Raw genomic sequence first — 15,940 nt, 5'->3', positions numbered from 1 at the left:
CATGTACTTGGCACGTGGAGCTCCAGCATTTGTTGGTGAGGGAACCGAGCTTTAAGTCAGGTCTTTATTTTATAGTATTTCACATTTATATTTAATTTGGAAAAAAAAATTAAGACCACAGGAGATGAACCAGTATTTTTGAATTCTGCTTAATCAAATATATCGTATCTCCTCATTCCAGGGCCCCAAAGGACCAGATGGCATTGCCTCCATGAAAGTAGGTCATTTTGTACGTGTGTGAAATGTGTTTACAGTTTATACACTTTATTTAATGTTTGTTTTGTAAACCATACTTTTCTACTTTTTGTTACAGCCGTGTGAATTCATATCGTACATTCAAAAGAATTGCCGTAAGTAGGCTCTTGAAATTGACTGCAAACTCTTCACAACATTTCTGAGAGGAAGAATTTTGAAAAGCTGGACTAACTTGTCCATTGAAAACGAGTGACTGACTCTCGGAGATGCTCGAACAAATTGAGAAGTCAGATTTTGCTTTCTTCAGAGAATGATTAACAATCATAAATCTTTTGGCCCATTTTTCTTCTAAACATGTCCGTAAGCAACGATAGAACTGAAGTAGAGTTATCATGGACTAAGGTGTTGCTGCAGGTTATAATGCTGAAGTCGTGGATAATCTGACAGCCCAGACTCTCCATTTACTTTAAACAGTAAACAGTGGCGTTAACATAGTGGTCTGCCTTCTCTTCACAGCTGGTTATGGGGTAGATGTCACAGCTGTGAGTGCAGGGACATATCGATTGGTTAGTTCGTATTTCCTAGGGTAACATTTGATTTTTTAGCATGGGATGTCATGTAGCAAGTAACTGAAGAAGATAGCAGTGAGAGTATAACCAAATTGAGCCTGTATAGAGAGAGGGGAAGGCCTTGTGAATATCTTTCTTTTATGATTACATCATGGGCAGAACGATACAGCTCGTCGTGTTAAGTAGGTTCATGTTTTTAGTCAGCTTTGTATGTGCAGGATAGGGGGAGATATCAACAACTTGCATTTATATAGTTTCTTTAGCGTAGAAAAATGTCCCAAGGCGTTTCACAGAGGTGTAATCCAAAATAAAATGGACTCTCAGCCTAGGAAGGGCGACCAAAAGCTTGGTCAAAGACGTGGGTTTTTAGGGAGGGTCTTAAAGGAGCATACAAGCTGCACTAAATATGAATTAAATTCTGGAATTATTATATCAAATATTAACATTCTTGTTTTTTTTTGCACCTACAGCTTGTTCGCAAAGTAAGTAATTCCTTACTGGTTTTGTAATAGCCAACTAGCCATTCCTTTTGAATTTTGTCTCTTACTTACTTGAATAAATGACATCTCTAAATATTAAGCTTCTTTGAATTGTTGCAGGAGGTGGAGAATGCCCTGCATACCCCACAGAGTTGGCGTTCGCTCTGGACATGTCTACAGATGTCACACTATCTATATTTGAAAGGATGAAGAGAATTGTAATTAATTTTCTGCAGGATATTAACATCGCTGAAAGCAACTGTCCCACCGGTGCCCGTGTGGCGGTTCTTACTTACAATAATGTAGCAAGGCCTTTCATTCGATTTTCAGACTTTAAGAAAAAACAGTTACTTCTGAAAGGAATAGAGGCACTAGCACATGAACAATCAACTAGCAGACGGAATATCGGCTTTGGAATGCAGTTTGTTGCAAGAAATACTTTTAAACGAGTTCGTAATGGTGTCCTTGTGAAGAAAATAGCTGTGTTTATCACTAATGGAGGATCCCAAGACACTGAGGCTATAGCTGCAGCTGCCTCACAATTCAGTGCTTCAGGTATCATTCCAGTCATCATCTCCTTTAAAAACATCCCAGAAGTAGAACGGGCTTTTAGGGTAAGAAAACTATTTCCTCATTCATTATAGTCCATAACAGTGGGTAAGATGAGTAATTAGCCTGGACACCCAGAGGAATTAACAAGGGACAATCCCATCGTGTCTCATTATAGGTTGTGTATTAGTCCCAAGTGTGCATGAGAAATAAGCTGGTTGACGTAAGAAAACTACTAGGCACTTGGTCTAAGTATTAAACAAGGCTTTAATCAACTGTTTTTCAACATGGAGATCTAGTTGTGCCCTTCACTAGTTCCTGTTAAAGAATGTCCTGAGCAAGCTGGGCCCATGCCCGAGTATTTATACTCTCCTTGGACAGTGCCACCAGCAGGCCGCCCAGTATCATTTCATAAGTCATTTCCACATGAATGACAAGATTCATGTCACTGGTTCTTTTGATGCTTTTGTTCTGCGACAGTCCACCCTCCCAAATGTCTTTGCACATGGCAGCAGAGTTACCGAGTGGCTGCTCGGAGATGAGGGATACCTACTTAAAACGTGGCTGATGACACCTCTCGGAAACCCGAGGAATGAGGCACAGGAGCGATACAATGAATGCCATATGACCTCCACATGTGTCATCGAGCAAGCCATCAGCATGCTGAAGATGCGTTTCAGGTGCCTGGACAAATCTGGAGGCGCCCTTCAGTGCGCACCAGCTAGGGTCTCCAGAATGGTTGCGGTGTGCTGCTCTCTGCACAACATGGCATAGCAGCGAGGTTTGGACCTGCAGGAGGAACGCATGCGCGAACCTGTGAATGGGCCGCGCAGCCCCTTAAAGGGGCCATGCACCCAAAATAAATTACGGGGAACATTGCCTACAACCCTCTGAGATCTCTGTGCTCCTCCAGTTCTGGCCTCTTCTGCATCTTTTACTTCCTTCGCCACCACCGCCCCCCCCATTGGTGGCTGTGCCTCCAGCTGCCTAGGCCATAATCTCTTGAACTACTTCCCTAAGCCTTTCCGCCTCTCTGTCCTCCTTTAAGATGCTCGTTAAAACCTACCTCTTTGACCAAGCTGTTGATCACCTGTCCTAATGTCTCGTTCTTTGGTTCGGTGTCAATTTTTGTCTGTTTATACTCCTGTAAAGCCCCATGGAACATTTTACTATATTAAAGCCACTATATAAATGCAAGTTGTTGTTGTAGAATTGTTTAAGAAATCTCTCATCAGCCGTGTAGTTTGTAAAAATAATAATCTGTTATTACTGTTCCTTGTAGTGAATCAGATATTAATTTTTATGACGATTCTGCTGGTTTTTCTGTGTGTACTTCTGTGTTGTTGCTGGTTATGTTCTGAGAAGTTGTTATTTTTTTTTGCCTTGCTCTCATTAGGACCATGGTGCCTTTGAGTCCAATGACTTGGCCATTTTACCCTCTGCATTTCTTTAGCTGTGAACCCTAATGACCCAGAAATTCGGGTCAGAGGCTTCCCGCGGGTGCAAGCCACCGACCTGCACTTACCTAGCGCGCCAGCCATTGAGCTGTGGGCCCATGTGGTATTACGATCCTGGGCCTCCTCCAACTGCTGGCGCACAGTGCTTGCGTATCCCAGGGGCGCAGTTAGTTCGAAGCGTCCCCTGGGATCACGTGGGCCATGGAGAGCCAATGGTAGCAGGGAAATGGCCATTCATAAAATTGACAGGAAGAGCTGTCAAAACTATAAATACTTTAAGCCCCAAAACATAATTAAAACTTCAAATACATTTTTTTTTAAATCACATTTTTAAAATAACTATAAATTACATAAAATAACTATTTTAAACAATTTACATTTTTGAAAAAATTAATTACATTTTCTAACAGGGCTAAAAATAAACTTACCTTTCTTTAAAGTATTTAAAAATAATAAACCTGTGGAAAAAATGTTTTAATTTTAATTAATTCACCACTTACCTTGTTAAAAGCAGGCCTTGCGCCTGCTTTTTAAAAGTGTAACTGCTGGAGACTTACCCTCCCGGAGAAACCTGCAAAAAAACGTAAGTTCCAGGCGCACGCGCAGCCTCTCCGGCGCACGTGTTCGACCTCTGAACCCCTTCCTTTAAGGGAATGGAAGTTTTAGTTTCCCGCGCATGCACAGTGCATGCACGAAACCGGCACTTTCATTGGGCCTACGGGTGAGTACCCAGCGCGTACTCACCCGTGGAGACCCGAATTTCTGGGCCAATATTGTAATCTAACCGTACAAATATAAACCACGCGTTCACTGTATGGGAATACATAGAATCTGGAGATTCCGTGTTGTTTATTTTCTGTTGTTTTTATAATACACATTATATAAAGTAAAAACATCACTTACCGAGTGTTTCAGCTGACCCAGGCCTTTGGGAGTTCTGGGGGTGTCTCTGTACCATTATCGATGTTTCCCTGTCTTTCACAAAGGGTTTCCAATAATTTACAGTTGCCATCTTCTGTTGTAGTTTAAAGCCCTGATTTTAAATCAGAGCGGGAATCGGGTGGGTGATGCTTCAAACCAACACGCACCCCCACCCACGCCCCCCCCACCCCGCCAACCCAGCCAGCTCCACTGACATTGTTAACGTGAGGCCCAGGCGATTCTAATGTTCGTGCTTCATTTGCACTGCCCTGGGCAGTTTCATGCCTGAAGCCGGCGGACGGGATCGCAAAGTTGTACGGATTGAGGTTGCTACCTGGGACCTCCTGGCCTCAGAAGGAAAGTCAAAAAAAATAGAACTAAAAAAAATCTTGTCTATTTTGGACCTCTTTTGGCCCCGGTTCCCCTTCCCACTGGGTTGGCTTGGTGAGAAAGCCACAACAGTTTCCCTGCTCAGGCCCACGGTTAAAATCGCAGTCGAGCCTCAGTGATGTCGTCGGAGCCCGATTTGCATATTTAAAGGACCCGCCGGTTTCCAGTGGCTGTCCTTCTCGCCTCTTTAGACGGGTGTGTTAAAATCGGATTCAGCGGAAAGCTGCCTGCAGACGAATCCCACGGGTGATTTTAACCACTATCCCATCAGGTTTGCACCAGCCGGGCAAGGTTAAAATCGCCCCTTTTATGTTTCTGTAACTGAACTACATTTTTACATTTACAAATTTTGAAGATTTTTTCTTTGTTTCTAATTTGAATTTTCTTTACATTCTTTTGCACAAGAATGCAGTGGTGGTGTTGCCAAGGAAGCAGCAAAGCTCTCAAGAACTGTTACGCCGAGTCCTGTTATGTACACTGTGCTTTGGTATGATTTCAGATTTATCACATCTATAATATAAAATTCTTACGTCTGCATTCACGTCTGTTTACTATTTGCATTATAAATTCCCATGTCCACATTCACAATGGGAACTGTTTCTGTAGACCTGTCACACCATTCCACCAGTGGAGATGCTGCCCCGGTAGGAGGGTGTAATTACAAGTTTATACAGCCATTTTACATTATAATATGGACATAGCAATTTATAATGGTAATAATAAAATGAAGAACAGAATATACAAGTTTAAAATGGGGACTGAATTATGCCTACTTACCCTTGTCAAATTATCCCCTGCCCTTTAACCTCAGTTCACCTGAAAACTACACTTGGTCTTGATTTTCAATGTGCAACCGAATGACAGATTGACTAGTATTAAGTGTGTATTGTGATGTATGTAAAATTATTTTCTTTAAAATGTTGAATTCTTTTAAAATGTTGATTCTCTTTGCATGAGAACCCTATTCTAACAGCAAAATAACACACACAAACTCTAAAAACATTGATCTAACATGTTGTTCAGCAAAAAATGAATTAAGAACTTCTCACCTTCTTTTACAGATGAGTGTAAACCAGATGACCAGTGTCCAAGAGCCACCTCCCCGCTTCCTATTCCAGTAAACCTGGACCTAGCTTTTGTTGTTGATGACTTACAGCAAATGGAAACTGCACAATCAGAATCAGTTCAGCATTTCTTAAACTCAATGATTAACCAGTTTGTAAGTTCCACAGAACCAAAGGCCTCTGATCTTCATCCCAGGGTGGCTCTTGTACAACACACACCGAGATATGGGAAAGATCCATTTAACCTGGAGTTTGGAATTTTGGATTACACTGCAAAAACACTGAAGAAGAGACACATTCAAGACTCACTCAGTCAGCCAGAGGGTTCCTCTGGCATTGTCAGTACCATTGAATGGACCTTGAAGAATTTCTTCTTAAATCCCACAAATCAGCAGACTTACAAGGTTATCTTCACAATATTTTTAGGGGAAACAAGTATTGATGAAAAGAAATTACTGGAAATATCACAAGATGCCAAATGTAAAGGTTTCACAATATTTGCATTGGTCCTTGGAGAGGGAACTAATGTCACAGTCCTGAAGGACTTTGTCAGTTTTCCTTTTGATCAACATTTAGTTCATCTGGACAGAGCACTGGAGACTGAAATGGAATATGCACAAAAGTTTGCAGTGGCTTTTCTGAAAAACCTGGCAGGTAAGTGCAGTAACAACCTAATGAAACGTTTACAGATAAACCTATAACTGGATATTGTGGAGTGTTTATACTTCATAAGACCACATTACAGATACAACCCAGTCATGTTTCATTCTATGTTAAATGGATAGGAATACATCATTTAAGCGGGTGAAGTTGTTAATTTTAATGAATGCTGTGAGAATAGAGCAGAGCCACCTCATTTATATTCACATCAACTTTATTTCACTAAATATAACAAGGGCAGAAATTTCACTCCATAACTGACTAACTTAGGGGTACATTTTCCTTTGTTAATTTCAGCACCAAAGCAGCTGTGAGGATAGGCAGTCCATCTATTTTATATTAAAGCATACGTTAGCAAGTGGAGAACAATGTAACCCTGTGGCAATAAATGCCGGCTTTGCCACATTCGGAGAATAAAAATAAAACATGTAAAACAAGGGATGGAAGTAAGAATTTTCGACCATTTCCAAATTGTCTTTAGTCCAGAGCAAGCCAAGGTTCCACTGCCTGTCTCTGTGCGAGCCATAACTCTCAGGATGGGAGGAGTGCTGAACACAGTTCACTTATATTACAACACAAGGAAATGCTGGTATTGATCAAATGCAGGTGCTGTGGTGGGGCAGCCAAAACCTGAATTAGTGCCGTTCCCTAACTCTGCCTCATGGCTGAAGTACATGGGTTTATGCTGAAAGTCCAACCTCCCCTTTTCACCCTGCTTTCTCCTATAAGACATTGATTGGAAACATAGATTGTCTGTCTGTTCTGGCTGGCCATCCCTCTTACTGCTAATGTTTTCCAATCCATCGCCCTGGCGATGTGGAGGGATAATTGGTCATACAGTGTGAACTGATAGAGTGAGAGCACAGTTAGAAATCACTCACTGACTCTTAAGGCAACAGGAGGAGGCTCATAGAATGGTTACAGCACAGTAGGAGGCCATTCAGTCCGTCGAGCCCGTGCCAATTCCCTTTTGAAAGCAACGATTGAATCTGCCTCCATCACTCTTTCAGGCTGTGCATTCCAGATCATAACCATTCGCTGCTTCATTAACCCTGCCTCAAACAGACACTCTCTAAATCTCTTTTTCTTATTAATATTTAAATCATGTCTGGAGTGCAGTAAACTCCCATTATGTATTTCAAAAAGGGAAGATCGTCTGTCCCATTAGAGCTTCAAAATGTTGACAGTAGAACTTTATTAAATAGAATTAGTCCATTCTGGGTCAGTTCTTAATCTGCAGTACTCCCTGAATGGAGTAATTAATGGAATCTTGCCTCGTGTTTTATTTTAATGCAGACTCACTGACAGGGTTCTCGTAAAGAGAAAGATTTTGGGCTAGATTTTCAGTTGCTTGCGCCAGCAGTTAGCGCCTTAAGAGAAGTGATTTTCGGGCGCTATGCGTGTAGCGCCCGGGCGCAGCGCAGTTTGCGCCCCGCCCCAAATTAAGTTGCCCGTTAGCGCCGGCGCAAAGTTTAGCGGCCGCCTGGATGCGCGCGCAGAAAATGACGTCACATCCTCGTGCAATGCCCTTTGGCCGCCCCGAATCCAAACTTCAGTCGGACCGCCCCATTGTGCGGCTGGCGTCCAGAGCGTTTGTAAAATGGAACGCAACACACCCTGGGGAGCGCAAATTAAAGGGCACTCCTCCTGCACTATAAACGGCAGTCTGCATGTGTTGTGTGGAAGGATCCAGTGTGAACGGTGTATTTATGTTTCCGGCCACCACCACCACCACCACCATCCTCCTCCTCCTCCTCCTCCTCCTCCTGTTTCCCCTCCCCCCCCCAGACTCTGCCTTTGAAAAACACACATGCACCCTTCCCCTTTAAGAGCTCACTGGCACCAGAGTGTCTGCCGTGCGCTGCGCCCGAGCTCGGGTGTTGCGCTCTGCACCGCCGGCATAGCGCCTAAAGATACTAGTGGAACGCCTCTTTTAGCGCTCCAGCAACCTCTTAGGGCGAAGCCACTGAATTTCCGGCAACGGGGCGCTACTTTGGGGCGGGCGCTAAGGTTAGCGCCCCAAAACTGTCTATACTGAAAATCTAGCCCTTTATTTTTAAATTTTACAGTGGGACTCAACAGCTATCCATCTGCAGCTGAACAGAGGGCATGTGGAGGAATAAAATCTCGGCGATATGGGGAAATTAGAACACCTGCAGATTTCGAGCGGTATGTTTTACAGACACTCACTACCAAATGTTGAACATTAATGTAAGTATTCCCCATTGACTATTGTATCACCTCTTTGTTACAGAGTGGATATCATGAAAAACATGGAAGAACTAAAGGACGATATTAATGGTAAGTAAACAAAAAAGGATCTTAGCAACATTAGGAAAGGCTGATCTGTACCTCAACTCCATTTACCCGCCTATGCTCCACATCCCTTAATAGCCTTACTGAACAAAAATCTTATCGACCTCAGTCTTGAAAGCTGCAACTGTCCCCCAGCATCCACAGCCTTTTGGGGGAGAAAGTTCCAAAGAACGTTTAAATATATTCCTGAATGTGCCTTCATTGATTTAACAGGGCAGAGTTCGAGAAATAAAGTGTATTCCAGGAAAGCTGATGACTTGCTGCATAGTCCTTCTCCTTTAATTAATAAATAGACCAACATGAGACCTCTACGTAAACTAACGACAGCCCAAAAAATTTAAATATTACAAATGCAATAAATGATGTTGATCACTCAAATATTAACCCTAACACTGCAGAGATTTATTATTTATTTTGTCTTTAGTGATATCAGAGGAAATTGTGGCATGTTTTATTACCTGGCCTCGGTCCCACAAAGTCCCTTATAACCCATAATATGCTAGTTAATGGCAGCTTGGCTCAGTTTCTAGCACATTCCGCTCTGGCCCAGGAGGTTGTAGATACCAAAAGGACTTGAGCACATGACCGAGGCTGACATTCCAGGACAGTACTAAGGGAGTGCTGCATTGTCAGTGTGCTCTAATTCAGCTGAATGTTAAAGCTGTGAGGGTAACATGGTAGGATTAGTGTTCTGGAAGGATGAGATTAAACTGAGCTGAAGGGCCTTCTTTCTCTGAACCCCTCACTGATCATATCCATGACCTGCTGTCACTTTGCAGCTCCCCTTCATTCTCCCCAAGCTCATCTCTTCAATGAGACCCACCTCCTACCCCTTTAATCCCCTCCTGTCCAACTCCTTTTGAGGAGAGAGTGGGTCGATTGGGCTTGTACTCGCTGGAGTTTAGAAGAATGAGAGGGGATCTCATCGAAACTTATAAAATTCTAACAGGACTAGACAGACTAGATGCTGGAAGGATGTTCCCGATGGTCGGGGATCCAGAACCAGCGATCATAGTCTAAGGATAAGGGGTAAGCCATTTAGGACAGAGATGAGGAGGAATTTCTTTACCCAGAGAGTGGTGAACCTGTGGAATTCTCTACCACAGAAGGCAGTAGAGGCCAATTCATTAAATATATTCAAGAAGGAGTTGGATATATTTCTTAAGCCTAAAGGGATCAAGGGATATGGAGAGAAGGCAGGAACAGGGTACTGAATTTGGATGATCAGCCATGATCTCATTGAATGGCGGAGCAGGCTCAAGGGGCCAAATGGCCTACTCCTGCTCCTATCTTCTATGTTTCTATGTTTCCTGAACACTGAGCCCCTTTTCGGTCTGATGAGCCAGATTTTCCTCCGCTTGATCATTAGGAAGACTGAAGGCTTTGCTTTTGGCTCACACCCAAAACGCCTCACCTTTGCTGTTTACTCCATCCTGCTCCCTGGCTATTTGTACAGGCTGAAATAGTTTCATTGTTCTGTTTGCCCATATATCTCATCCACTACCTAGATCGCTTACTTTCAAACTCTGCAACATTGCCATCTCCACCACACCATACTCCAACTGCTGTTGAAACCTTTATCTACCACCATCATCACCTCTAAAATCAACCTCTCAATATTCACCTTGCTGACCTCCCAATTCCTACCCTCCATAAATTCCAAATTGTCCAAACGCTGCTTGCATCTTGTCCCAAACTAATCATCTCTCATACATCAACATCAATACATACCCATCTCCCACTCCCACACCCAATAACCCACACTGGGTCCCCCATCTCCCAATGGATCAGATTTAAAATCCTCAGCCCACACTACCTTTGTAACCTTCTCCAGCCTTGCGTTTCTTCCTGACTCTGGCCCCCCCAGTTCATCTCCTGCTCCTTTGCTGGCAGAGTCTTCCGCTGCCCCAGCCCTACTTTTTGAAACTACCTCCCCAAGCACCTTTACCTCTGCACCTCCTTCTCCACCTCTAAAAGCTTTATGAAGACACATCTCCTTGCCCAAATTTTCAGTCACCTCTGCTAACCATCCGACAACTCGGTTTTTTTCTCTCTAGGACATTTTTCTGCATTAACCTGCCATGAGATTGGATTTTAGCCTGCTGTTTTCAGCAGGTGAGCAGGACACCCGATGGGGTCCCACTTCAAATATGCAGTTAGGGCCCCAATGACATAATCGGAAGCCAACTGCAATTTTAGCCTGCGGCCTGGGCGGGGGAGCAGTGGCGCCTTCCCTGCCAGGCCAAACCTGCCAGGAGCTGCAGCAAGGGCACGGTGAGCTGTTGTTACAGAAATGTAGGTTTCCTTGTGGGCCAGAAGTGGTAGGAATGCTCCTCTGGGCCCCGCAAGGAAACCTTGGGCCTCCCCTGCACCCAGTTTTCATTACCCCTCCTCCCCAACCCCCACTCTCTCCTGACTGCGATGCTTCAAAAATCCTTGGGAACCCTCAAAAAGACGTACTTTAGTGCCGGGGCCCTTTCCCTCAGGTTCCCAGGAGCAGCATCTGTCCTTTGTTTCCATACATTCCAGTGCTGTGAGCTGTAAATTAGACTAATTCCTACCAATTTCTCAGTTACTTCATTCTTTTCCATTCTAGATGTGTGCGCACTGAATCGCGAAGAAGGGGACTGTTACGACTACAGATTGAAATGGTTCTATAATAAAACGTTACGAGTCTGCACAAGGTTCTGGTATGGTGGCTGTGGAGGAAACAAGAACAGATTTGACACTCGAGAGGAATGCGAAGCCTTCTGTCTAAAATCTAACTTCTAAATACTATTGTGCACGGACTAAGATTTTTCAATGTGTCTCTGCAAGACAGAACAACGTGGAATGTTCCATCGGGACAATAACAAACCTCTAGTGATTTGCATATGTAAGATTAAAAGTCTGTATGAATAGGAATTAATCCACTATCATATCAAGCAATAGTAATCTTCCATAATTGTGTACATAATTTCAACCACTCAATAGTAGTCAATAGGTCATTGTTTCTTTCCACATGTTACTCTTTTAACAGCTCTCTTCCACTCTGATAGTACACTTACCACTCTCCTAAATATTTCCGAGTACTTCTTGTAAACTGATCAGCGAAGAAGCCCAATATAGGGAGCGACACATCTTAGTGTGAGTACCGAGGTATGCCCAACGTGGACCTCTGCCACTGACCCCCATCAAAGTTCATGGGGTCAAGGGAAGGTACCATGATTTCAATGCCTTCGGCGTGCCTTCCCTTTAAAGAAGACAGAAAGTCCAGCGGAGAGTACTGGGCCAAGGAGGTTCAGCCTGTTCCGCTTATCGCACTTCAGCAACAGGGCCTAAATCAGTGCTTAGAAAAATAGAAGATAGCTGGAGTAGGCCATTCGGCCCCTCGAGCCTGCTCCGTCATTCAATGAGATCATGGCTGATCATCCAAATTCAGTACCCTGTCCCTGCCTTCTCCCCATATCCCTTGATCCCTTTAGCCTTAAGAAATATATCTAACTCCTTCTTAAATATATTTAATGAATTGGCCTCCACTGCCTTCTGTGGTAGAGAATTCCACAGGTTCACCACTCTGGGTGAAGAAATTCCTCCTCATCTCTGTCTTAAATGGCTTACCCCTTATCCTTAGACTGTGGCCCCTGGTTCTGGACTCCCCGGCCATCGGGAACATCCTTCCTGCATCTAGTCTGTCTAGTCCTGTTAGAATTTTATAAATTTCAATGAGATCCCCTTTCATTCTTCTAAACTCCAGCGAGTATAAGCCCAATCGACCCAATCTCTCCTCATACGTCATTCCTGCCATCCCAGGTATCAGCCTGGTGAATCTTCGCTGAACGCCCTCCATGGCAAGAACATCCTTCCTCAGATAAGGCGACCAAAACTGCACACAATACTCAAGGTGTGGTCTCACCAAGGCCCTGTACAATAGCAGCAAGACATCCTTGTTCCTGTACTCGAACCCTCTCGCTACGAAGGCCAACATACCATTTGCCTTCTTAACCGCCTGCTGCACCTGCATGCTTACCTTCAGAGACTGGTGCACAAGGACACCCAGGTCTCGTTGCACTTCCCCTTCTCCCAATCTATTGCTGTTCAGATAATAATCTGCCTTCCTGTTTTTGCCACCAAAGTGGATAACCTCACATTTATCCACATTATACTGCATCTGCCATGCTTTTGCCCAATCACCCAACCTGTCCAAATCATACTGGAGCTTCTCGGCATCCTCCTCACAGCACACACGCCCACCCAGCTTTTTGTCGTCTGCAAACTTGGAGATATTACATCTAGTTCCCTCGTCTAGATCATTTATATATATTGTGAATAGCTGGGGTCCTAGGACCAATCCCTGCGGTACCCCACTAGTCACTGCCTGCCACTCGGGAAAAGAGCCATTTATTCCAACTCTTTGCTTCTTGTCTGCCAACCAGTTCTCTATCCAAGTCAGTACATTGCCCCCAATCCCATGTGCCTTAACTTTACACGCTAATCTCTTATGTGGGACCTTATCGAAAGCCTTCTGAAAGTCCAAATACATCACATCCACTGGTTCTCCCTTATCTATTCTACCAGTTGCATCCTCAAAAAATTCCGGTAGGTTAGTCAAGCACGATTTACCTTTTGTAAATCCATGTTGACTTTGTCCGATCCTGTCACTGTTGTCCAAGTGCTCTGCTATTACATCTTTTATAATGGACTCTAGCATTTTCCCCACTACCGATGTCAGGCTTACCGGTCTGTAATTCCCCGTTTTCTCTCTACCACCTTTTTTGAATAGTGGGGTAACATTAGCTACCCTCCAATCCATGGGAACTGTTCCAGAGTCTATCGAATTTTGGAAGATGACCAGCAATGCATCTACTATTTCTAGGGCCACTTCCTTAAGTACCCTAGGATGTAGATTATCAGGCCCTGGGGATTTATCGGCCTTCAATCCCGTCAATTTCCCTAACACCATTTCCCTACAAATACTGATTTCTTTCAGTTCCTCCCTCTCATTAGACCCTATGTTCCCCGACATCTCTGGGAGGTTATTTGTGTCCTCCTTTGTGAAGACAGAACCAAAGTATGTATTTAATTTGTCTGCCATTTCTTTGTTCCCCCTTATAAATTCCCCTGATTCTGACTGCAAGGGACCTACGCTTGACTTCACCAATCTTTTTCTCTTCACATATCTATAAAAGCTTTTACGGTCAGTTTTTATGTTCCCTGCAAGCTTACTCTCATACTCTATTTTCCCCCTCTTAATTAATCCCTTTGTCCTCCTTTGCTAAATCCTAAACTGCTCCCAATCCTCAGGTTTACTGCTTTTTCTGGCCAATTAGTATGCCCTCTCCTTGGATCTTATGCTATCCCTAATTTCCCTTGTTAGCCACGGTTGAGTCACCTTTTTTGTTTTATTTCTATGCCAAACAGGGATGAACAAATTCTGTAGTTCATCCATGCAATCTTTGAATGTTTGCCATTGCCTTTCCACCGTCAACCCTTTGAGTGACATTCCCCAATCAATCCTACCCAACTTGCGCCTCATACCATCGTAGTTTCCTTTAGTTAAATTCAGGACCCTAGTCTCTGAGTCAACTACTTCACTCTCCATCTTAATGAAGAATTCTATCATATTATGATCGCTCCGACCCAAGGGGCCTCGCACAACAAGATTGCTAATTAATCCTTTCTCATTACATAATACCCAGTCTAAGATGGCCTGATCTCTAGTTGGTTCCTCGACATATTGGTCCAGGAAACCATCCCGTATACACTCCAGGAATTCCTCCTCCACAGTATTGTTACTAATTTGGTTAGCCCAATCTATATGTAGATAAAAGTCACCCATGATAACTGCTGTTATTAGGCCCCTCATTTACATATGAGAGGGGCCGAATGCCTATTTTAGGCAGCCACCAGGGACGCCTGCAAAAAGGGCTCAACCCTATATTGGGTCAGTTATTTTACAGGCATAAATTAAGTGTGCAACATTGCTCCCAGTAATTGGCCTTCAATGTGCCCATAAAATGGGTGCAATGAGGCTCAATTTCTACCCCAATGGTACAAATGCCCGCAGTTTCTAAGATGCACTTCCTACGCTGCTGCTCCCCGCTGGGAGATCCGGATTGTGGAATCACCCCTTATACATATAAGAACATAACGCTGAGGGGCTATTTTCTGTCACCAGGCGCCCTTGTGATGAGTAGCGCAGATCGGCAACTTGAGGGGGGTGCATGGTTGGAGAATAATGTGCAGCTTACTCCTAAATCTCCAATCTACAACACTGGTGGGTGAGCCTCAGCTGAAACTTGAACACCCAACGCATGCGTGTATCTAGTCACGTTGCGAAATTGTACACAGCGCGCAGCTAAATTCACGTTATCTGCCACGGCAACTGCGTGTTGTTGGCAAATGACCCGCACATCTGTACATCGTCCGCTTTATTTCACTCTCCTAGCACCTCTTCCGTTGTGTTCCTAACCACATGTTGGAGGAAATACTACTTTATAAAGGTAGGAGCATTGTAGGCAACATACAATCAAACCCTCTCTCGGATATGAAGCAGTGCTGGTAGATGCAGGGTTGTTCGTGAATCCCAGATTCTTGTTCAGTTCAATAAGCACTACTGTACATAAAAATGAAGTATAATAAAGGATGCAAAAAAATCATATAACTTCCGTGCTTCTATTTTCCTCCTGTTTATAGGTGGCTATTAATTCTTTCTAGTGTAATAAATGTTGTTAGAAATGTAAGTGAACATGGAAAGAAAATGCATAGCTTAAACATGAGCATGCTGGTCCCTGCGGTTCTCAAATAAACTACCAGCGTTTCGCCTCCGGCCCTGAGCAATAAATGAAATGTAAAACTAAAACAAGCCAGAATTCATATTTATTTTAATACATGCCAGACGTGCCTTTTATATTAAAGGTTCATTTTAATATATTCTCATGCAGCAAGTCATAATTAATATAAATAACAATCGCATGATTTTGGCCTTCATATTTTTCACACTTACGTATAATGTATTCTGTTTCTGCTTCAGAATCGGAGCATGACATTAGGAGTATGATATCCCAGAGCCCTGGTCAGAGTTCACTGGTTGCTGTATACACTGAATATAGCACATGCTGGCACCTCACTTCAGTAAATGGAAGAATAAACACTCTTAACAGACCATGGCTTAAACAGAATTAACGAATTCCAACGAATAATGGAGATCGACACAAGAGAACAACTAAACAGGTCAACGGAGATGCCACGAGGACTGCCTGGGCAGCCCCGTGGTTTGCAACGTGACATCATCACGTTTGCCCGTGTTTTCCCGCACTCTTAAAGGGGCCACGCCCCGTACATGCAAACTCTATATACAA

General features: G+C 43.6%; 1 protein-coding gene across 1 annotated transcript in view; it reads left to right on the top strand.

The window, feature by feature from the left end:
- LOC147117769 (collagen alpha-6(VI) chain-like) overlaps positions 1-15,444 on the top strand; it is a 133,348-nt gene extending 117,904 nt beyond the window's left edge. Inside the window, exons 35-43 of the mRNA XM_085989394.1 lie at positions 182-217; positions 314-350; positions 1,235-1,246; positions 1,364-1,857; positions 4,966-5,047; positions 5,622-6,278; positions 8,354-8,453; positions 8,539-8,585; positions 11,197-15,444. Of these exons, the coding sequence (XP_085845520.1) occupies positions 182-217; positions 314-350; positions 1,235-1,246; positions 1,364-1,857; positions 4,966-5,047; positions 5,622-6,278; positions 8,354-8,453; positions 8,539-8,585; positions 11,197-11,372 (1,641 nt within the window). The 3' untranslated portion in view covers positions 11,373-15,444. The remainder of the gene's footprint in view (positions 1-181; positions 218-313; positions 351-1,234; positions 1,247-1,363; positions 1,858-4,965; positions 5,048-5,621; positions 6,279-8,353; positions 8,454-8,538; positions 8,586-11,196) is intronic.
- Positions 15,445-15,940: the final 496 nt, after the last annotated feature.

This window comes from Somniosus microcephalus, chromosome 5 (genome assembly GCF_052327205.1).
Source record: "Somniosus microcephalus isolate GS21.2 chromosome 5, FLI_Smic_1.0, whole genome shotgun sequence".
NCBI classification, from domain to species: domain Eukaryota; kingdom Metazoa; phylum Chordata; class Chondrichthyes; order Squaliformes; family Somniosidae; genus Somniosus; species Somniosus microcephalus.
This window is presented reverse-complemented; position numbering and strand designations above follow the sequence as displayed.